General features: G+C 47.2%; 2 protein-coding genes across 2 annotated transcripts in view; both read right to left on the bottom strand.

The window, feature by feature from the left end:
* Positions 1–15,376, bottom strand: part of LOC111646898 (BCL-6 corepressor-like) — a 31,546-nt gene extending 16,170 nt beyond the window's left edge. Inside the window, 7 exon segments of the mRNA XM_087171134.1 lie at positions 299–526; positions 887–1,357; positions 3,870–4,173; positions 6,236–7,108; positions 7,111–9,447; positions 10,854–10,933; positions 14,505–15,376. Coding sequence (XP_087027260.1) covers positions 299–526; positions 887–1,357; positions 3,870–4,173; positions 6,236–7,108; positions 7,111–9,447; positions 10,854–10,856 — 4,216 coding nt within the window. The 5' untranslated portion in view covers positions 10,857–10,933; positions 14,505–15,376.
* Positions 15,377–19,964: 4,588 nt separating this feature from the next.
* Positions 19,965–22,017, bottom strand: part of LOC111646847 (uncharacterized) — a 5,293-nt gene continuing 3,240 nt past the window's right edge. The window contains exons 3-4 of the mRNA XM_023396407.2: positions 21,159–21,265; positions 19,965–20,328 (exon numbers count right to left, since the gene is read on the bottom strand). Of these exons, the coding sequence (XP_023252175.1) occupies positions 20,221–20,328; positions 21,159–21,265 (215 nt within the window). The 3' untranslated portion in view covers positions 19,965–20,220. The remainder of the gene's footprint in view (positions 20,329–21,158; positions 21,266–22,017) is intronic.

The raw sequence follows: 22,017 nt of genomic DNA, 5'->3' as shown, positions 1-22,017 counted from the left end.
GGGGGGAGACGGGGGGGTGGGGAGGTGGAGAACTGATGACAGCGGAGAGACGGAGAGAGAGATTTCATCAGCAGCAGAAAACGCTCTCTGCTCACAGCGCTGCCTTCAAAATAAAAGCTTTCCTGAGAAGAAGCTGTTTGGTGACATTGAAGAAAAAGAAAAAGACTGCGACCACTTCCTGTATATATCACAACAACACACAGAAGACATTTCTTCTCACACCTTCACTTCCTGGAAGCAGAAACACCTGAGGTGAACATGTGACCTCAGACATCTAAAACACATTTGTTGGTTTTACCTCTCGGGCCGTCCCTCCTCACAAACATGGGGTCACCCCAGCCTCCGTTGACCTCTGACCTCGCCCTAACAGCTGGGACGTCCATTCTGAACTTCCTGTCGACCTCCGCCGACCTCTGGCTGGACGGCAGCCATTGGCCGAGGTCGCCGGGGAGGCGCGGCTTGTTGAGTCGAAGGCCGTTCAGCTCGATGCAAACCTTAAGCTTCTTCACGTCGTCCAGGGCGGAGTCTGTGATGGATAACAGCCAATGAGGTTAGAGGAAAAAGGAAACACTGATAACCCAAAGAATAATTAGAAAACAAACAACAAATCTTTGGTTAATAAGTGAATGAAAGATTCAAAAATATCTAATTATTAGAAAAACATCAAATAAAGTGGCAGATGAATCTGCTCCTCCCGCTGCAGTTCTGATGCTTTTATTTTGTTCTTGGAGATTTGACACCGGGATTATTCTTATGAAAAATAGTGGATGAGAGATGGCGGCCATCTTGAGCTTTAATTGAAACAGCTGGTTGCAGTAAACCGAAGAGCACCTGTGATCACAGACAGGACAGACACACAGGAGAAGAAGACTTTCTGAATTCTCACCATTTGAACACTTGGTTTTCTTGTTGGGGTTTCCCGCCCTGTCCTCCTCCCTCTCTCCCTCCCTCTCCTCCTCCCTCCCTCTCTTCAGTCGGCTGCTGCTGATGCTGCTCTGGTGGAAAGGCTCGAGACTGAAGACACGCCTCCGGCTTATCGCCACGCCGGGATTTGAACCACCCGGCGTGGATGTCATTATGGGGGCGTTTCCCTGAAACAGGCCTCTGGAGGCGGGTAGGAACCTCTGTTGTTGTTGTTGTTGTTGTTGTTGTTGTTGTTGTTGTTGTTCTGGCTGTGAGACAGGACTCTTCTCCTCTTTCTTCCTCTCCTCCTGCAGACCTTCCTCCTCTTTCTCGTCATTCTTCTTCTCCTCCTCTGTGGAGCGGTCTTCCTTTTCTCGGGGGGTGGGGGGGTTGTTGGAGTGGCGGCAAAGTGGCAGGAGGGGGGGGCGGCTGTGAGGGCAGCACAGCTGAAAACCTGCAGGGTCAAAATTAATAAAAATAAAAAACGTTAAGTTTATGTTCAGACGAACGACTTCCTGTTTCCCTTCAGGTGAAACTTCCACATAAACATAAACAAACATAAACAAATAAATCAACACAGACAGGAAGTTGTGGATTTGCTCCAGTAGGAGACGGGTGTTTCAGGTTAAAGGTTTTCATTAAAATCACCTGTGGTGCAACAACAGGCGAGGCCGAGGGAACAATAATGTTTTTATCTTAGACTGAGTCGTTTCCTCGTTACGGCGGGAAAGATATTCATTTATTTGATGTGTTGAGGAAACAAAAGCTTTTTTCTTTGTCATGAAGAGATAATTAACTCTTTATCCTGCTGATGTCGAGATAACAAGATTATTTCAACATTATCTCCACCAAAAAAAAGATGTTATCCCAAGTTGAAAAGTTGATTAATTCTTCATCTAAAAATAACAAGATTAAAAAATAATTTTCTTCACACATTTCAAACTGACAGAGCTGCAGGGAATCAACCTGAAACCTTCATTTCACAAGCTGCTTTCAGTCTGTTTACTGTGACCTTTGGCCTTTCACACACACACACACACACGCACACGCACACACACACACACACACGCACGCACACACACACACACACACACACACACACACACACACACACACACACACACACACGCACACACACTCTCTCTCTGTGTGGATGGTCAAAAGCAGCCGACAGATCAAAGGCAGTTGGTTCTCTCTCTCTCTCATCTTTCTTTCCCTTTATGTCTCTCGCCCACTTTTTCCATCTCTATCTTCACACTCCTCTTTTTATTCCTGTCTTTCTTTATTCTTCTTCTTCTCTTTAATTCTCTCTTTTTTATTTCTTATCTTCCCGTCTCATCTTCACTGAGGCTCTCTCTCTTTCTGTCCATATATTCCCATGCTCTCTCTCTCTCTCTCTCTGTGCTGATCATCTGACTCACGGTGCGTCCCGTGGCTCCTGGCCACATTATGCGCCATGGCAACGGGCCATCAAAGCCCATCGTCATGGCAACATTGTCGTCTGGGCGCGTGCACTGAGGACTGCTGCTTAACACACACACACTAAATAAAGCCAGTGTGAGAGCAGCAGCAGACGTCAGCGGCTGCCGACGTGCTCTTCAGCAACAGATGTGTGTTTTCTTCTCCACCAGTGTTAATTGGTTTGGTCAGGTCGTCGTGGTGACGTTCAGTTTGACTTCTGGTGACGTGTCTGATTTCTAACAGACACATGAAGCTGAAGCTCAGACATTTTAAACATCTGTTCAGTCTTTCCTTTGCAGGCGAGTCAATGTAGAAACAGCAGCTCGACGCTTCAGGAACAGGATTTACCCCCAGGGGAACCGTTAGCACCACCTTAGCTACAGTGCCAACGCTGCTGGCAGTACAAACCCGGTATCTGCTAGGTCTGTTCCTTCTGACTGGTTTTGATATGAGGCTCATTTAATCAAAGTTCACCTTCCTGTCGTTTGAGCCGTGAGGACCTTAAACCTTCAGGAGGAACATGTGGACCAACATCTGGCCCAGCTGCTGATGACTGTCAGACCAAGTCAACGACTCAAAGACCAATTTTTTTATTGAGGCCCGAGCCAGCTCTGATGGCGCACTACGCTGCCAGAACACAGCCGGATGTGCCGACATTCAGCCGCAACTGGTTCAGTTCAGATGGAAAATCCTCATTTCAGTCCTTCCTCGCCGTCAGAGCTCGACTCTGTCTCATCAAGATTTTGCATTTTAAACGTTCTGAACTGACAAACTTGTTTCATAAAAGTAGCTAGCCCGACACTCGTTCATTATTCAAATCTGGAAGCCGGAACACATTGTTGTCCTATGTTGCCGGAACACAGCCGGGTGTGCCGACTGTGAGCCAGAATTGGCCCAGTTTAAACCTTTAGATCAACTCACACTTCAGCTTGATTCTGACAGTTTTATCTTTCATTAACTTTCGTACCGAAACGAATCAAATCATTTTTTTGTTTCTTAAAAAAAACTTCTTATAAATGTGGAGATTTGTGTCTCAAGCGGAAGAGAAAGTGTGTGTGTGTGTGTGTGTGTGTGTGTGTGTGTGTGTGTGTGTGAATGTGCACGTTTGGTTTCCTGGAGGAAACGAGGGCAGTGGTATGTTCGGCTTAAAGAGAGCGAGGTACACTGAGAGTTCAAGTGTGTGTATGTGTGTCTGTGAGAGAGACATACACACACACACACACACACACACACACACATAAACACACACACACACACACACACAACCCTAACCAAAAAAGAAAGCGGGAAAGAGACAAAGAAAGTGAGCAACTTCTAGTGAGTGAGCTCAACCAAAAAAAACAAGTGTGTGTGTGTGTTTTGTGTGTGTGAGCGTGCCTGTGTGTGTGTGAGCGTGCCTGTGTGTGTGTGAGCGTGCCTGTGTGTGTGAGCGTGCACGTGTGTGTGTGTGTGTGTGTGTGTGTGCGTGCACATCATCCTGCAGAACTCTCCGGAAATCCTCTTACCTCTCGGTGCCTCGGCAGCGGCTGCAGAGGGAGTTCTTCCTCCTCCTCCTCCTCCTCGCCTCCCCTCACTCTGCTGGCAGCGCTCCCACCCTCCTCCTCCTCCTCCTCCCTCTTTCTTCCACCCCTCCTCCTCCTCCTCCTCCTCCTCCTCCCTCCCTCCATCTCCCCGCTGGCCGGCTGCCAGCTCCCTCTCCCCTGTTGCCACCTCTGCTGCTGCTGTCATCCCTTCTTCTTCCTCCTCTCCTTCTCCTCTTCCTCCCTCTTTCTCCTTCAGCTCCAGCTCGGAGAAGCGCAGCATTGCTCTCTGAGAAAACAGGAAAAAACATGAAAACACGGGTGGAAACAAACTGGTTTCCAGGGCAGAAAGTGACGACGTCTTCTTTCTCTACTTCAAGAGTGGTTCATGACTGACTTCACTTAATTACTGATGTGCACCAGAACATGTGGCTGACATCTGGGGGATCTCACACCAGCAGCTGTCAGCCAGAGGTGAGTTTCACTCTGGACGCTTCAGGGTTTCACCTCCAACCACAAACACACCACAACATATAAACCTTCAAGAGGCGGCAGGAGCCAGACTCCCTGTTGGCTTCAAACAAAACAGACATTTGGCTGAAGCTGCTCCACAAACAGGCAACAGGTGCATGAAGTCCAGACACAGAAACCTGCCTGAGATTTTCTTTAACCTCAAATTAACTGAAGAATAAAAGATTTCTTTCACTCGTTTCACCTGCTGTGTCACATTTCATCTGCTTCTCTTTCAGAGCTTTCATTTCTTTTTCTTTTCATTCAGCGCTTCTTTCGTCTGTCGCTCTGACGTCTCTCTCTCTCTGACATCATCTGTTGCTTCATTACAGACTCATTTCATAAACCCCTCCCTGTTTCAGCTGCATTCAGTTGGAAACAAGGTCATTATTATCATTATTATTATTATTATCATTATTATCTGACGAGCTGTTGTTGAGACGTCTCACTCTGGACCAAAATCCTGAACCTAAATTCTCCAAGATTTTCATCCTCAATCATCAGAGCCATGTTTTTGGTATCTGTCCCTCGTAACCGTTGGTAACCATTGGTAACCGTTGGTAACCGTTGGTAACCACTCCCCGCACGCTGCCTGACAGGCCAGTATTCCTCTCTCACCTCACTCTGCCCTGACCACAAACCCATTTTAAAAATTAATGGCCCGTGAAACGATCTACAAATCCATCCAACGCCGCCGCCGCTCGGATCCAGCAGCACCCAAGGGCGTATGTGAGTTAATTTGAGCGGTAACCCCCTCCCCCCTCCCCCCCTCCCGCCACCTCCACTACCACCACCACCCTCCTCCAGGAAGCACGAGTGACCGAGCGAACGGCCTTCCAGAGGGAATAAACAGCCCGACACCGACACTGTGGAAGAAGCGCTGAAAGGAAAATCATATTTATATTCTGCAGGGTGTAAGAATACATCATAATTCATGTTTTAATTTTACATAATTCACCTTCAACTAAAGCACACGATCTCAAACCTCTGCTTAAGTACTTAGTTACTCTCCTCTGCTGGTCGCCCCCCCCCCCAAAAACAAAACATCTTGTTTCTGTTAAACATCACTCTCTTACTGGTCGGCCTCTAAAACGTTGTTCATTGTTCTTTTATTCTGACTTCAACAAGCCGGCGGCGGTTAAAGACGTGGAGGCTAATCTGGGCTCCAAGGACGGAGGAGGAAGAGGAGGACGAAGAAATTTAATTTGAGTGGAAAGGAGGATCACGAGGGAACGAGGAGGTAGAAAAACAAGAGGCGGGAACAGGCGACGAGGAGGAACAAAAACAGATGTGGAGAGATGGAGATGAAGAGGAGACGGAGATGAACGTGTCGAGACGGAGGAAGCAGCAGGTTAACAGTCACCGCCCGTGTGTTATCATAACTCGACCTCGGCTCCACCCAAAACATGCCCACGGAAAAACAAGATGAGACGGGAAAGGAAAAGAGAGAGAGGAGGAGGAGAGCAGCAGCTCATACGTTACTACACACTCCACATTCAGATACCTCCTCCACGCTTTAAACCCAGTTTGGTTGTGGGAAGCCAGTGAGGGATCACATCCTCGTCTCCTCCCTATCAACTACACACAGGTACAACATGTCTGTCTGCAGCCGTCACATGACAACAGCCCCACAACACCTGAAACTACCTGACACAGACGCGTCTTCAGCTGCAGGACGAGAAGCAGATTTCCTTCATGACTTTACAGAGTTACACAGTAAAAACTGGGTCACAAACCGTCTCCAGACTCTGACATCATCAACAGGAACATCCGTCTTCATGAAAGCGTGTGAATGAACAGTGACACCTCCCCAGCAGGCGGCGGAGGTGACGGGGTCTTACCTGCAGCGCTCTCTGCTCGCGGCTCAGCTGGCTGGAGTCGGCGTACAGCTCGGTGGTCATGCATTTAAAGCGGTCGCCCACGTATCCGGACGAGTTGGCGATGCGTCTGGTGAGGCCGGAGAGCCGGGTCTTGCCGCAGCCGGAGTCCTCATCGTCATCGGCGAGAGGATCTCTGTCCTGAATGTCTGACGTCCCGTCTTCACAATCGAGGACGGCGTTTGGCGTCCTGTCAGCTGTCACATCTGCAGGTGTCCTGTTAAATCCTCCGCTGGTGGGATTCCCAGGTGACAGGTGCAGACAGGTTGAGAAACTGTTTCCATACAGGGGGGGGCGGGGAGTGTTACTGACACAGGTCTGGCCCTTGGAGAGAGAGTGTGACCCCCTGAAGCTGCAGACAGGACCCCCGACACCGACGCTGCGTTCTGTTCCGTGGTTTTCACAGTGTGAATATCTGGGACTGAAGCTGCTGCAGACCGGAGATACGAGGTTTCCTCTTCCACTCAGAACTCGCGCTTCACACGGCGGCGCCCTCAGATTTCTGCAACAGGGACCCACAAAGTTTCTGCTGGTGAAAGGTGGACTGTTTACATCCTCAGTGTTACAGGGGGGGGCTCTGGTGCCTCCAGCTGTGACCCTGGGGGTCAAACTCCTGACCTGTGGACCGAAGGCTCGACATGACGGTCCCTTACTGCCGCAGACTGGACTGTGTGGCGGACAGCTGCCCCCCCTCACTGGACTGGGGGGGCTGGTGGCTGCACACACTGCTCCCATGATGGGGCTGCAGTCACTGTCTTTCACATTTGTGGGGGGGCTCTGCTCGGGGTCCGTCTTCCTACTGGCCGAGGTTTCATCATTAGCACTCCTCCGCTCGACATCGTTACTCCCACCACTGCCTCCCCCCCTGACCCCCCCCCAGCCCCACCGGCTCCAGGTTTACTGGTTCTAGAAAACTGCTGTGGAGAGGTTCGGGCACAGCGCATGGTCTGCTCCTCTGGGAGGTCTGAGGACGGACTCGCTGGCTCCTCCTCCTCTGGGATCTCCTCTTTAAGGAGAGGAGGTGGGGTGGTCGGGGGCAGTGGTCCTAGCCTCTGCTCTGCAGCCTGGCAGGGAGGGGGGACCTTGGGAGGCCCCGGCTCTCTGTCTGGGCTGCGTTTGTCCTCGTCCGCCTCATCACGCACCAGGTCGATACAGACCACGTCCTCTCTGACGGCGGCGAGGCTTTTCCCAGAAGCCTTCACGTTTGTGGACTTGTCTCTCTCAGTGTCACTCCTGTGGGGGCCGTCAGGATCCCGTCTCTCCTGGGTCCTGTGAGCGTCTGCGGTCCAGGGTTTGTCCTGCGTCTTAAGCCGGTCGCTGGTGTAGGACGACAGGGGTGTGGGAGCCGCTTCCTGGCCGTTCTGATACGGACGCACTCCGTAGGCGAGGCCGTGTTTGGGAGCGATGTGCGGCGGGTAGAAGCTGCTGTTGCCGAGTAACACAGGGTGGGGGTAGACGGGTCCCTTGCCTGGTATGGACATGCGCTGCAGGGACATGTTCTCAGCCACTGAATACGGGATGTAGCGGCTGGTGTAACCTAAACCTGGAGGGAGGTAGGAATCAGCGAACAGCTGGGTGGGGGCGTTTCCATCCTCCGCCCGAGGAGCTCTGGTCTCCGCAGCCTCCGGCTGTTTCCCAGAGCTGTGGGGGGGGCCTTTCTCCACGTCAGTAGTGGGGGCTTGTGACCACTCAGCTTTGGACTTTGGGGAAGGGGGGGTTGCAGGCGCTGGTCCCCCTGAGGCCGGACTGGGACTTCGTCTGACCTGAGCTGTGCAGGAGCCAGCAGAGCTGTGCGGCTGAGTTGGGGGGGGGGGGTTGTCCCCGCTCTTGTTTTTAATCTTGTGGGAGCTTCTGCTGAGGTCTGAGCTCACCGCTGGGGAGGGACCCGCAACAACCCACGGGGAGGACACAGTGCTGATCGCGTCCGGGTGATCTGGAATCTTTGCTGACGTGCTAACAGTTGGGGGCGGAGCCTCTTTTAAGTGCTGGTCCAGCCCGTAACGAGGGGGGGGTAAATAGCCCAGCTTGGCCAGAGCCTCTAATTTGGACGGGAAGCCGTTAGTGAATCCTTCCAGCTCTTTGGCAGACAGGTCCAACGGTTTCTCTGCGGGGTGTCTGGACGTCCTGGGGGGGGCAGCTCTGTCCTGTGATGTGTTGGAGGGAGACGCACATGTGTCCGAGCTGACCTCTTTGGTTTTGCTGCTGCCTGAGTGACCGGGGGAGCAGTAGAAGGGGCGGGACACTGAGGGGGAGGAGGAGGTGCTTCTGTACAGGGACTTCTGGAGGTCTGGTGTGGTGTTGCTGAGGGGTGGGGGCGGGGGAAGTGGGGGTGAGTCTGAGCTGGTAACAGGCGCTCCGCCGGCGCTCTTGGTGGAGGGCGGACTGCACTTTGCTCCACTGCCTCCATGTTGTCGCTCGTTATGCTGAGGCGGGGGCTCGTGGCGGCCGGGGGGACTGGTGCTGAAGGCGGAGGGTTCCTGTTGTACCTGAGGACCGACGCTCTGCAGGGCCTTGTCCTGGCAGCGGGGCAGGGGTGAAAGGACAGCGGGGGCTGGGGTGGCTGCAGGGATCCTGATGGGGGGGCCCAGAGGGGAGGAGATATGGGCAGGGGCGTATCGAGGCAGGTAGAACAGTCTGTCCTCCCCAGCCGTGCTGCTTCCTGCGCCGGCGGCGCACAGAGACTGATACGCCAGCTGCTGGTGGATGAAGGGCGACGGCTGGGACAGGAAGGAGGCCTTGTACGCCATGTCCAGGAAGGGGTACATGGTTGCGTCGGCGTAGGGGCTGATCCACGGCAACCTCAGGAAGCCGGCACCGTTCAGGCCCAGCTCCGACTGCTTGTCACCGGGCAGAACCCGGCGCTCCAGCCCCAGGCCTTCAGCTCCCGCCACAGGCACCAGCAGGGGCTTCTGCAGGCCGGGCGGCGGGTTCTTATACAGTCCAATGTATCCGTTGGAGGGTTTCTGGGCGTCCAGCAGGGCGACTTCAGGTTTGTACAGAAGATCATATCCGAGTGGGAGAGGGGAGCCGGGCTCCTGCGGCTTCTCAGCAGAGAGAGGATAGATGGCGGGAAAGAAAATCCCTCCGTGGGTGCGGAGGTTCTCCCCCACCAGAGCGTTGCGGTCGACGCTGAGGGCGGCGAGCGGGTTCATCCTGTACGCTGTGCTGGCATCCACCTGCAACAAGAAGAGGAGGGTCAGAGTCTCTGCACATGAGGACGTTTGATTTATTATTGGTTTAAAAGAGATTTCTACACGTGACACGACTCAGGACTCCGTCAGCTGGACTGTGACTATCAGCTGAACCAGCTGAACCAGCTGAACCGGAGCAGTTCTCCCTTTAGTCCAGAAACTAAACCCTTAAGTGCCACATGGACAGATTCACCCTTCAAGGACAAACAGGGACGGAGGGAGGAAAAAGGATTTTGTCCCTTTAGTGAATCTCTGCTACACGACATCAACACTGTGATTTCATTCTTCCTCTCATGGAGAAAATAAGAGTCTTTTATTTTATTTTTTTCAGTATTCCTGGATGACATGCGACGCCCCGAGCTACTCGTTCACTCTCCCTCCACAGATCCAGGAAACAGAAGGGAGGCCGGGGCGAGAGAGCACAGAGAAAACCAGAGAGTAAGAGATAAACAAAGAGAGAGCGAGAGACAGAGGGAAAGCATGGCAGACAGAGAGAGAGAGCGAGAGCCATAGAGAGAGAGGGAGAGAGAGAGAGAGAGGGAGAGGGAGAGAGAGGGAGAGAGAGCGAGAGAGACAGAGAAGGAGAGAGAGAGAGAGAGGGAGGGAGAGAGAGGGAGAGACAGAGAGAGAGAGAGAGAGCGAGAGAGAGGGAGAGAGAGAGAGAGCGAGAGAGAGCGAGAGAGACAGAGAAGGAGAGAGAGAGAGAGAGAGCGAGAGAGAGAGAAAGAGCGAGAGAGAGAGAGAGAGAGAGAGAGAGGGAGGGAGAGAGAGAGAGAGAGAGAGGGAGGGAGAGAGAGAGAGCGATATTGAAGTAAAATAACATCCTAATTGAATTTCCTGTCACACGGAGTTGTGAACCACCTCTGATTGGCTATCAGCCGCAGGGCCATTAGGAAATTATCCAGACAGCTGGGTGGCCGCCTGAGACGTGGAGGAAGCAAAGAGATCCTTCACTCTGTCTGTTTTTCACCGCACCAAGGAAAAAAAGAAAAAGAAGAGAGAGAATCGCGGCTGAGGGAAGTGAGGGTGACGAATATTTTGACTTTTGCTCTTTTCAACATAATTTAATAATTGAAAGTAATCTGTGACGAGGCTTCCTGTCTCATGACCTGATGTAACATCCTGTGGCACCACGTCCGGTGACCGGACATGGCGTGACATTTAACGGCGTCTCAATTCAGGCACCGCCTCCTTCGAAGGCTGCACTTTGATCCTTCGCGGCCCAAACCATCCCAAGATTCACTGCACGCCAGCGATGAATCACTTTTCAAAAAGACAATATGGCTGACTGAGAAAATAAAACATCAAGCTAAAAGCGCCGTTACAACCTCCAACAGTGTAACTTTCATTGTAGCATAAAAAATCAACTTGGACTTGACCTTTGACCTCACCATGCTGCGTGTCTGCGGGCGTCTGGTTTCTGCGTCAGACGGGACCGTCTGCCTCGAGGACGCCGCTCAGTCCGCCATGCCTGCAGACGGAGAGAAAAGCCACATGAGAGGAGGCGGCTCCCTGAACACAGACACAAACCAGCGCTGAGGTTTGTGCACAGGAACAGAGGAGGTCTCACTCTGTCACAGAAACACTTTCACCACTTTGATTTTGAGGAATCAAACCAGAAGTTTTCCTTTGAGATCAGCTCCAACATATCCCGAGGTTAAAGTCTACTACTATCAACAGCGTTTCACTAAATATATGACAATTTTATTTTTTATTTCAGAATTTTTAGGAGCTAAAACTGCAGGTGTGTTTCAAAAAGATGAAACTGGACGTCGAGGTTTAAAAAACAGGTAAAACAGGAGCGTTTAAATTCCCAGCGGTGTCAGAGAGGATTCTGAAAAGTCTCAGTCATGAAAAACAAAACGGTGAAAGCGATGATTTGTGAAATTTGGAGTCTTCAGAGCTGCTGAGCCGTTTTTACAATCAGTATAAATTATAAGGAGGGGCCTGACACTGATCCCTGAGGTACACCTACTGTCAGTTCACGCTGTTGGACAGTGGAGGACTAAATTTAAATCACTGAGTTATTATATAAATATAAAGACATTCGCTCCCCCTATAGATGAACCACTGGATTTACAGTCATATTTTAAAATTCATATAAAAACCAGAGGAGTTTGGTGATGTGTGTGTGTGTGTGTGTGTGTGTGTGTGTGTGTCTGTGTGTGTGTCTGTGTGTGTGTGTCTGTGTGTGTGTGTGTCTGTTCATTGAGCAGCGCTGATACATTTTCTCTCTGCTGGATTATGAGTTCCTCGGGAAACGAGGCGACGTGCCTTATCTGTCCTCCGGCTCAGCGATAAAACACACACACCCCCTCTCTCTCTCACACACACACACACACACACACACACACACACACACACACACACACACACACACACACACACACACAGAGTAATTGATGGCTGTTAGGGAGCTGGGATTTCAATAACCACTCTTATCTCCAGACTATTGAGGGACAGCTGTGTGTGTGTGGGTGTGTGTGTGTGTGTGTGGGTGGCGCCCATGCCCATCCATCAAACCACCCTCTCACACACACACACACATGCACACGAGCGCACACACACACACACCCTCTCACACACACACACACACACACGAGCGCACACACACACCCTCTCACACACACACACACACACACACACACACACTCAGCTGGGTCTGTTTGCTGGGAAAATTATTGGCAGAATTGAAGCCAAATTTCTGTCTGTTTTTTTTTTTCTTCGTGTTTGTACATATTCATGTATATATATACATATACACACACTTATATACATATACACATATTTATATATATATATATATATTTTAAAAAACAACTACCACATCCATTTAAATACAGCTTTTTTCAGCCTCATTCACTGATTTACAGACAGATGATGTTTAAACCTTTCAACAAGCATCTCACATGTTTCCACTCTCTGACGTTATATAATATATTATATATATATATATATATAATATTTATTGGCCTCAGCCAATGAGAATGCTGCGTTTTAACTGTCCATAAAACAGCTGAAAAATGAAATACTGAGACTAAAGTGTTGTAAAGCAGCAGTAGTTATTTTACAGAATAACAACACTGTACGATATTTCACAAAAACAAACTATATTAATACTGTGAAAGTATCAAAGCCTCAGTCCACAGAGAAATGCACACAGCCTGTATTCAGAAACTGAGCCTTAAAACCAGCCGTCAGGACTTCTGGAACTTTGTGATGTCACAACAAAGCAGTCACCAAGCCCCGCCCACCTGGACCCACCATCCAAACCTTGCAGGATTTGGTTTCTCAGGCTCAGAGCCTCTCTTCTGATTGGCTCACATTTGAGAAGCTGGAACCAGAGAAGAAGAAAAAAACTGACACGATCAATCACTGATCAGATTGATTAATCAGCTGATCATTTCAGCTGGAGTTGGTCTCTGGTGGGGGTCAGCAGGGGGTCAAACAGGGTCAAACAGGAGGTTTTCTGAAGCTTTTGTAATAATCCACACATGTATCTGCAGTGTGTGTGTGTGTGTGTGTGTGTGTGTGTGTGTGTGCAGCAGCTGCATGTGGAGCTCCTCCCTGAAACGCCGTTGTGCTCCAGCTGTGCCGCCGGCCGCTCGGCTAATCTGAGCTGTAATTTTCTGGACGCGTTCATTACCTTCCCGCTCCGCTCTGTTTTCATTTGATGAGATGATGGAGATGAAGCTTTAATGATCCCTGCAGGGAAACGGCACAAAAACGCTGTTTATTTTACCTGGATCTACCCGGGCCTGCCCCAATGACTGCTGGGAAATCTGCCAAATAATGAGTCTGAGCGCGTACTCAAACACCACACCGGCGTTCACCACAGTTGGAAATAATAAAACAGACATTCTGACACTGATTCACCTGCAGACACACTGAAACATCGTGACGTCTGCTCTGGAGACAAACACTTCATTTTCCTCTTCTCAACCTCAAACCACAAGTCGTCAGTTTCCAGACTGAACTTCCTGCGCTGCAGATACACCTGAGCTCAGGTGGAGTCTACACCTCACACACAGCTTCCCTCGTGTTCACACCTTTAACGCAGAACTAAGGACCAGGAGAAGAGCCTGACAGAAAGAGGGAGAACGCATTCAAAGAATCAAACTTCACCTGGCTGTTGACTCCGCCCCCCAGGAGGCCGTCTGTCCACTCTTCAGACACGAAGAGCTCCAGAGAGAAAAGCAACAAAAACCCTCCGAGACTGAAACAAGGAAGAAGAAACGAAGGTGACAAAACCAGGACCAGGACCAGAACCAAGACCAGGACCAGGGCCAGGGCCAGGACCAGGACCAAAACCAGGACCAGGACCAGAACCAGGACCAGGACCAGGGCCAGGGCCAAAACCAGGACCAAAACCAGGACCAGGGCCAGGACCAGGACCAGGACCAAAACCAGGACCAGAACCAGGACCAAGACCAGGACCAGGACCAAAACCAGGACCAGGGCCAGGACCAGGACCAAAACCAGGACCAGGGCCAAAACCAGGACCAAAACCAGGACCAGGCCAGGACCAAGACCAGGACCAGGGCCAAAACCAGGACCAAGACCAAGACCGGGACCAGGACCGGGACCAGCCTGAAGTGAGACACATGTCGACCACAGAAGCTGATATTTTGCAACAAAAAAAGTGAAAAACTGCAACACGTCAACGTTTCATAGATGATTAAAAACCTGATCAGCAGATTAATCAATAACTCCAGGTGTGAGGGTTGATATCGGCTCTATAACAGGATCATTTACTTAATTAAAATGAATAATTACTGAGTGAAACACGGACACACAGCAGGTCACGGTGTCATGGATCAGCTGACTGCTCCTACAGTGTTTGATGAAGAACCATAAACTCAATATGACGTCACCACAGGAATGTTCTCATCTTCTGCTTCAGCGCAGAACTGAGAGTAAATCATGGTCCCGAGGAATATTACAGGTTTATTATCATGGATAAGACTTTAAAATCAGGAAAATAACATTCTCTTTTCATGTCACAATAATGTTTGTATAAAATGAAATAAAATAAAACTCACCCTTTTCTCTTGTGTGGAGTAAATTCCAGGTTTTTAATGTCTCAGTTTTGTTTTGATTATTTTTAATTTAATATCCATCCGGTTAAAACAGGTTAAAAACTAAAAATCAAATCTCCTCCTCTCGTGCCAAAGTAAATACATCCATCCTCATCGATCTGCCGCGTGCAGGGTGCAGGACGGGGGCGTGGACGCGCACGTGCACACTCTCACACACACACACAGGCAGAAACACACTGTTGGTCCTCCTCAGAGAAAAAAACACTTTCTCCAGAACAAATAAAAACAGAGTTTATGTTTATGAATTATTTTCAGTGTGGGAGTCACGCTGCGACATGCTGAGCACGCACACGTTCACGCGCACCCACTCACGCACGCACGGCCACGCACACACAGGTCAAAAAACAAGGTGACCGGAGCTGAGGCAGAACTCCGTCACAGAAACATCAGATTTAACAACAAACAGCGACGAACGGAAGCCGGGAGCGCACGCGCACACCTGGACTTGCACGCATATTCACGCGCGCAGACGCACGCGCCGTCCGGTACCGGGCTGAACTCTCAGAGTGTGTGTGTGTGTGTGTGTGTGTGTGTGTGTGTGTGTGTGTGTGTGTGTGTGTCCCGGCAGGAAGCAGCAGCAGGATCAAATCCAAACAAATTTCAGCCCGAAAATTGAAAAAAAAAAAAAAAAGAGAGAGAAAATGTAAAAAATTAATTTTCCTCCACGAGCGGAAATATTCCTCAGAGTGTCGCGCGCACAGCTCGCGGATTAATCCACATTTCTTTTCTTTCTTTTCGGTCCCGTCGTCTGTCTGTCTGCTGGGTTTATCCCGCTCTTCCTCCTCCTCCTCCTCCTCCTCTCCACCCGCGGCTTTCTCTCTCTTCCTTTTTTTCCCTCCACACGGTCTCAGCCTCCCTCTCTCCCTCTCTCCTTCTTTCTCTCCCGCGTCAAGGTAAGCACAATGGAACGCCGTGTTTCCGGTGTGAGATTTCACAATAAAACCACAATAAATCCCACGTGTGACCGACTTTTTTAATTGATGTTTTTGACAGATTTATCGATGAACAATCAGATCGGTTATAAATTGTACCGAAGCAGAAAACTAAGAAACAAACCAACACGTCTGGTAACAACCTCACAAGAGCAACATCAGCCATCAGTCTGCTCACTATAAATAATAAAGAAATAAAATAAAGCAGCAAAAAAAAAAAAACAGAAAAAAACCCCTGAACAAAAGTTTTAAAAACAAGCAGATATGGAGACAAACCTGCACAAAACTTGAATGTGGTTTGTTTGAGTTCTAATATGAGGATCTTCATTTTAACTGATTCACGTCTGATAAGATGCTGATGTTTCTGTATAAACCTGAGCGAATTCTTGCATCTCAATTAGGGTTTTTCTTTTTTGTCTCCCACCAAGATGCAGATAATGAAGTGCAATTAACTGATTAAGTTAAATGTGAAGTTTTATATTAAATAATTATAAAAGAAACATAATATATAAATATCGTCATAAACCGAAACAAATATATAAGTGAGGAAAAGATGAAGAAAATCAACATTTTAATTTGGAATAACACTATTAGATCTTGTCTTAATATTAAAAATAATATACACTTCACTGATAAATGTGGTGCTTTTATTTTGAAGGTAGAACAGCACTGGTCCTGGTATTATTCTGGATAAATGTTTGTGATTTTAATCAGCTGTTTCTGACACAAACACATGTTCACTTCTCTCTCTTTATTTCATTGAACTGAAACTTGACTTATGTGAATTAATGACGCTTTATTTATATTTCTACTGATGTTATTTTACATTTTACTATTTTTAAAACATCTTTAAATCACCATTTAATCTCCTCTTCACGTGCTCATGGACTCACAGAGTAAAACCAGCAAACATGAAGCAGGAGTCCAGAAAACTTTATCTGCAGGTGAAACATAATCCATCACCTGCAGCAGCACGTGAAGGTAAAAGACCAGCAGCAGCGGAAGTTCCTAATAAATAATAATCACAACATTCATAAACATACAGTTCATAATGTGAAAGAAATTTAGACTAAATAAGAGACTTAAATGTCACGTGTTATTCCTAAAGATAGAAATTACGGACTCCTCCACAGACAACACAAGAGACATGGACTTTGTTCAGGAAAAGTTCAAATTAAAATGCAGTAATTCAATGAGCATTTTCATTTTCACACACTCACTTTGTGGCCATATTCAAATGATAGATAACAGATAATGTGACGTAATACTTACACTGGCGCTTCAGTGATGTCACTCACTGTCTCTTTAGATAAAAGCATCTGATAAATGAGTCAATGTAAATAAATGGATGGACTGAGGATCAATAATATATAAACAATAGGATTTTTTTCACTTTGACTAAAAGTTCTCACATATGTTTAATTTGTGTAAAATTGAGTAAAATAAAGTTTATCTAACACACACACACACACACACACACAGAGGAAACCTTGGTTGACCTGCTGAGTCTCCAGTTTGTGACGTCACAGCGCCCCCACGTGGATCCAAACGGTTCCGCAGCTCATGGCGAGCTGAGGAACTGCCCAGTGTTAGTGCGGTGTTCCTAATAAAGTGATCACTGAGTGAAAGATGTTTTACATTCCGATGCATGTGTTTCTGCAAAATCATTGAAAGTATATTTTAGTTTAGAATTGTTGTATTTTTTCTAATATACACGAGTACAGTAAAAGTAATCAATCAACTGATCAATAATCCGCTGCTGCTGTGGGGGGGGGGGGTCCAGGCCCATTACAGGATCACTTTAACTTTCCCAGATTTCAGAGGAAGTCATTCTTCATCCTGCAGTGTCAGTGTCATGTCCATGTCTGCTGACCTTTGACCTTTGGACAGAGTCATGAGTCTTATGACAGTGACAGCGGTGACATTTAGAAATCAGCTGATTCACAGCGTGTGACATAAACACTGAAAGTTTAACTAAAGGAGTTTTCACTGACTGACAGAACGAACATGAGGAAGTGATTTACCACGACCCCGACCTGGTCGTATCTGTTTATCTGATGACCTTTCACCTCCACACCGGGGTGTGAAGTCTGACAGGAAGTGGTTTGTCATCAGCATGAACAGTCTGTGTACAGCAGCGGCCTCGGTGCTACAGATGATAGATCACGTGCTCTGTATATTAATGTGCTGTATAAACACAGACCTGCTGCTGTGATGAAAGCATCAATCTACAGGGTTTCATTTACATCTCATACCAACACTGCTGCTACTAACCACTACTACTACACTTTCTATATTATTGCTACTGCTACATTTAGTAATCAGTACTACATACTTCTACCATTAGAAGTACTATGACGGGTACTTTATCTGCAGATACTCCTCCAGGTACAGTATGACCTGTGCCACTCTTGTGAGTTTTTATTGGAATATTTTTAAAGGTCAAAAGTAAAGCTACTACAGGGTCCATTTAGTAGCTTTTCTGGAGCTTTTGATCATGTGATCTTCCTCAGTTGAGGGAGTTAGTCCGGTATAGATGCTTGAGCACTGAGAACGTCTTTAATACCATGACATTCTCCATCTTCTGATGAAGATCATGTGATATGCTCAAAAGCTCCACAACAGCTACTAAATGCACTTCATACTGAGACGAGAGTTTCCAGCTTGTGAAGGGGTGGAGTCAGGAGAGCTGCCAAGTTGAGTGGGTGCAGTGTTTCTTCAGAATAAAAGCAAACTGTAAAGGTGCCATTCACACCTCTCTGAGAGCACGCCTCCAGAGGTTAGACAGATGTGCAGCTGCAGTCCAACATGTGCCCTCAGTTCACAAAGAAGAAGGAGTTTTAGCTTCAACCCTTTACACTCCTAACATGGTGCAGTGTGTGTGTTCACACCTGTACCTGTGTTTCCCTCCTCCTGCCTCATCTTCATCACTGGACTGAAGAAGAACAGGTCACACACATGTTACAGCCGGGGAACCAGTTTCCAACACTGTGTGTTTTTGGTGGAAACTTTGTAGATTAATGGATCAGAACGGCGCTGAAGCAGAGGTTGATGTGGTTGTCTTACAACAGGTTACATCCTGTTGCACAACAACAGCACTAACTCCCACCTGCAGGTTAAACAGGAGGTTGAACATGTGGTTTGACAGTTTGAATCATCTCTCCTGTTACAGGCTGAACTGATGTCAGTCACTGAGAAGTTTTCAAGCTTTGTAGAAAACTTTTGAACCACCTGGTTGTTCCAGACTTCTTCATGTCACAGTGATAGACAGGCGTGTGTCCAATCAGCTGACCACAGGTGGACTCCAGTCAAGGTGCAGGATCATCTCAGAGAGGATCCAGGGAAGTGGAGGAACCTGAGCTGAATGTAAATTTATTTAAATGAATATATGTTGTCAGGGTTTTTCCTCATCAGTGTGTGTTAGAGACTGAAAAAGCAACTTCCTCTAAACAATTTACACCCAAGATAGAAAGTGTTTTACAAAACAGAGGCTTTGAAAACTTGAAGGAAGTGAGACACAAGTCGTAACAGAAGGAACTTCATTAGTCTCAGCGGAAAGTCTCAAACTGAGGCGCTGCAGGACACTCACAGTGACACTGTGGTTCTGTTCCTTCAATTCATCCTGAGTGAGCTGCTCAAGGTCTCATGAACATGAGACGTAAAGAGATGTTAGTTTTAATCAAACTGTGGCGTCATCAGGTCAAACAGCTGAAATAAAGGAGGAGGCCCAGCTGTTGTAACTCAGGTCAGGAGAGTCTGAAGACGTCAACTCAGCACTTTGAGGAACAGAAAGGATTCTACAGTAACTGACTAATTTAAGACTGAGGAACTAAAACATAAGACGCATCTGAGCTCATCTTAAAAACATGACTCAACAGGAGAGACGTTACTAGATCAGGGACAGTCAATTCCTTCTGTAACACACAGTCCACTTTCATTAATCTGGTTTGTATGTCTGCAGTCGTGAAGACAGCTGTGGTCTCCAGCAGCTTCAATCACACCGACACTGATCTGACCTCAGGAACCTCAACGCTGCCGCTCTGACTTCCTCCACGCCAAATGTGAAACATTTCCAAAACAACACATCTGAGCATTTGTTTGTTGGTTGTTGTTTGTGCGCTTCATGTTCTTCAGGCGAATAAAACTTAAAGCAGCTTCTTAAACAAATGCTAAAGACACTTTATATTCCTGATGAGAAAATCTCCACTCTGCGTGAAACATTAAGTTTGTGGCATTTTCATTCATGAAAAATAAAATAGATTTCAAATAGATTTGTTTCTAACTGATCTATGACTAAATACTGAACCTGATGCTCAGCAACTGTTTTTTTACTGAAACTCATTTCTGCCAGAAAAAAAACATTAGGTGTATAAAAATAAAGTGACTATATTTCATACAAAGATTCAGTTATTTCTACGTCTTGATGAAATCTTGAAGGACGAAGCAGGTGTGACTGACTTTTAGAAAAACATTTTATTTTCTATATTTACAGTGTTGTTTTTCCATGACAGGGAGAGATGTTTCTTATATATTAAGAATATATACAAAGATTATATGAAGAGATATCTATTAATCATTTGTCAACAGTACATATCCAGACTGCAGAGCATAAGTAAAAAACAAAAAAGCAAAAAATAAGGAACAAATGTCTTTGATCCAACTGTCAAATGTAAATACTACAGGTGAATAGACCAGCTGTACAGGTACCAACCAGGTGTCCTGCTCTGTCAATGTTGAGGCAGCGGGGAGCGAGGAAGCTGAGCTTTGTAGTAAACACACTCCAGAGGAGGAACATCTGGACGGACTGTAGAGGAGGTGAACTGGATCTCCTCATACTGAAACACACAGCAGGAGCAGGGACGGTAGCACTGTTAGCACCACTGATAGCACTGTTAGCACCACTGTTAGCACTGTTAGCACCGCTGATAGCACTGTTAGCACCACTGTTAGCACTGTTAGCACCACTGTTAGCACTGTTAGCACCACTGTTACCACTGCTGATAGCACTGTTAGCACCACTGATAGCACTGTTAGCACCACTGATAGCACTGTTAGCACCACTGTTACCACCGCTGATAGCACTGTTAGCACCACTGATAGCACTGTTAGCACCACTGATAGCACTGTTAGCACCACTGTTAGCACTGTTAGCACCACTGTTAGCACTGTTAGCACCACTGTCAGCACTGTTAGCACCACTGATAGCACTGTTAGCACCACTGTTACCACCGCTGATAGCACTGTTAGCACCACTGTTACCACCGCTGATAGCACTGTTAGCACCACTGATAGCACTGTTAGCACCGCTGATAGCACTGTTAGCACCACTGTTAGCACTGTTAGCACCACTGATAGCACTGTTAGCACTGTTAGCAGTGGATGTAGCAAAACTGTAGCTGCTAGCAATAGAATTAGCAGCGGTAACAGCAGTAGCATTACTAGTTAGCTGCTGTGACATTAGCCACACCTGTGGTAATAACGGTAGCCATAGCATTGACAATAAAATAAAATAATAATAATGAAATAAAAATAATTAGCAATAGCTGTAGTGCTATTAGTAGTGGGCATGACAATTAGAAGTGGCATCAGTTGCAATAACTGATAGCAGTACTAGTATTAGCATCAATATTAGCAGTAGCAGTTTTAATAGCGGGACAGTATTCACCTGCGGTGTCTCCAGAGTCGCTGTGTTATCATACGTGACAGGTGATGGGCCGTTCACCTGGACGTCTCTAGTCTTCTTCTTGAAACACAGTGACGTAGACCCCAGACCTGCCAACAGAGCGTCAGGTGAGTGACTTCACCTTCAGACTAACAACGTCACACTGAGGAGAGAAGGTGTGTGAGACTAAAAACCGGGTTATTTCATAGAATTCAACTATTTAAATTACATACGGCGGTATGCAGCTAAAGGTTGGTACTGCAGTCCACCAAATAACACAAAGAAGAAGACACACGTTTCAGTAGTAGAAGAAGAAACAAGTGTAAACAGGTTTCTTTTTTTCTTTTTTTTCCAATACAACTTTATTGAGACATACAGAACAATACAAAAGAATAGTGCAATGAAAATCTCCAGGGGGTTACAAACATATAAAGGAAATAGAATATTACAGAGGAATTACAAAAATATATCAAAGAGAGCACACATGGAAATAGTTTTAATAGCTTTCTCATTAGTGGAGTAATTAATGGTTTTTATATATTGTTTGACCTCATTGTTAAAAATAGAGAAGAGTGGTTTTTGGGCAGTGTATCTGCATTTATGGATATGCCATTTTGCCAAATAGGGGAGACCGGGGATGGTTGTAACACTTTTTGACTCAGCTCCTATAACTTGCAGAATGTTTGCGGTAGGGTACTCAGATTTTGATACAAAGTACCCTCATTTGTCTACTACAAATAGCAATGTTTTTAACTTCTCCAACTATATCACAGAATTCATTATTTGATTTCAAATGCAAGGAGTGCCATTGTTACAACCTACCCCACTACCAGGGTATGTTGTAACACAACCTGGGGTAAAT

Source organism: Seriola lalandi, unplaced genomic scaffold (genome assembly GCF_002814215.2).
Source record: "Seriola lalandi dorsalis isolate HSWRI2012SDOR001 ecotype SW California unplaced genomic scaffold, Sedor1 jcf7180002054977, whole genome shotgun sequence".
Lineage (NCBI taxonomy): Eukaryota > Metazoa > Chordata > Actinopteri > Carangiformes > Carangidae > Seriola > Seriola lalandi.
The sequence above is the reverse complement of the archived record's forward strand: the minus strand, read 5'-3'. Positions and strand labels throughout refer to the sequence as shown.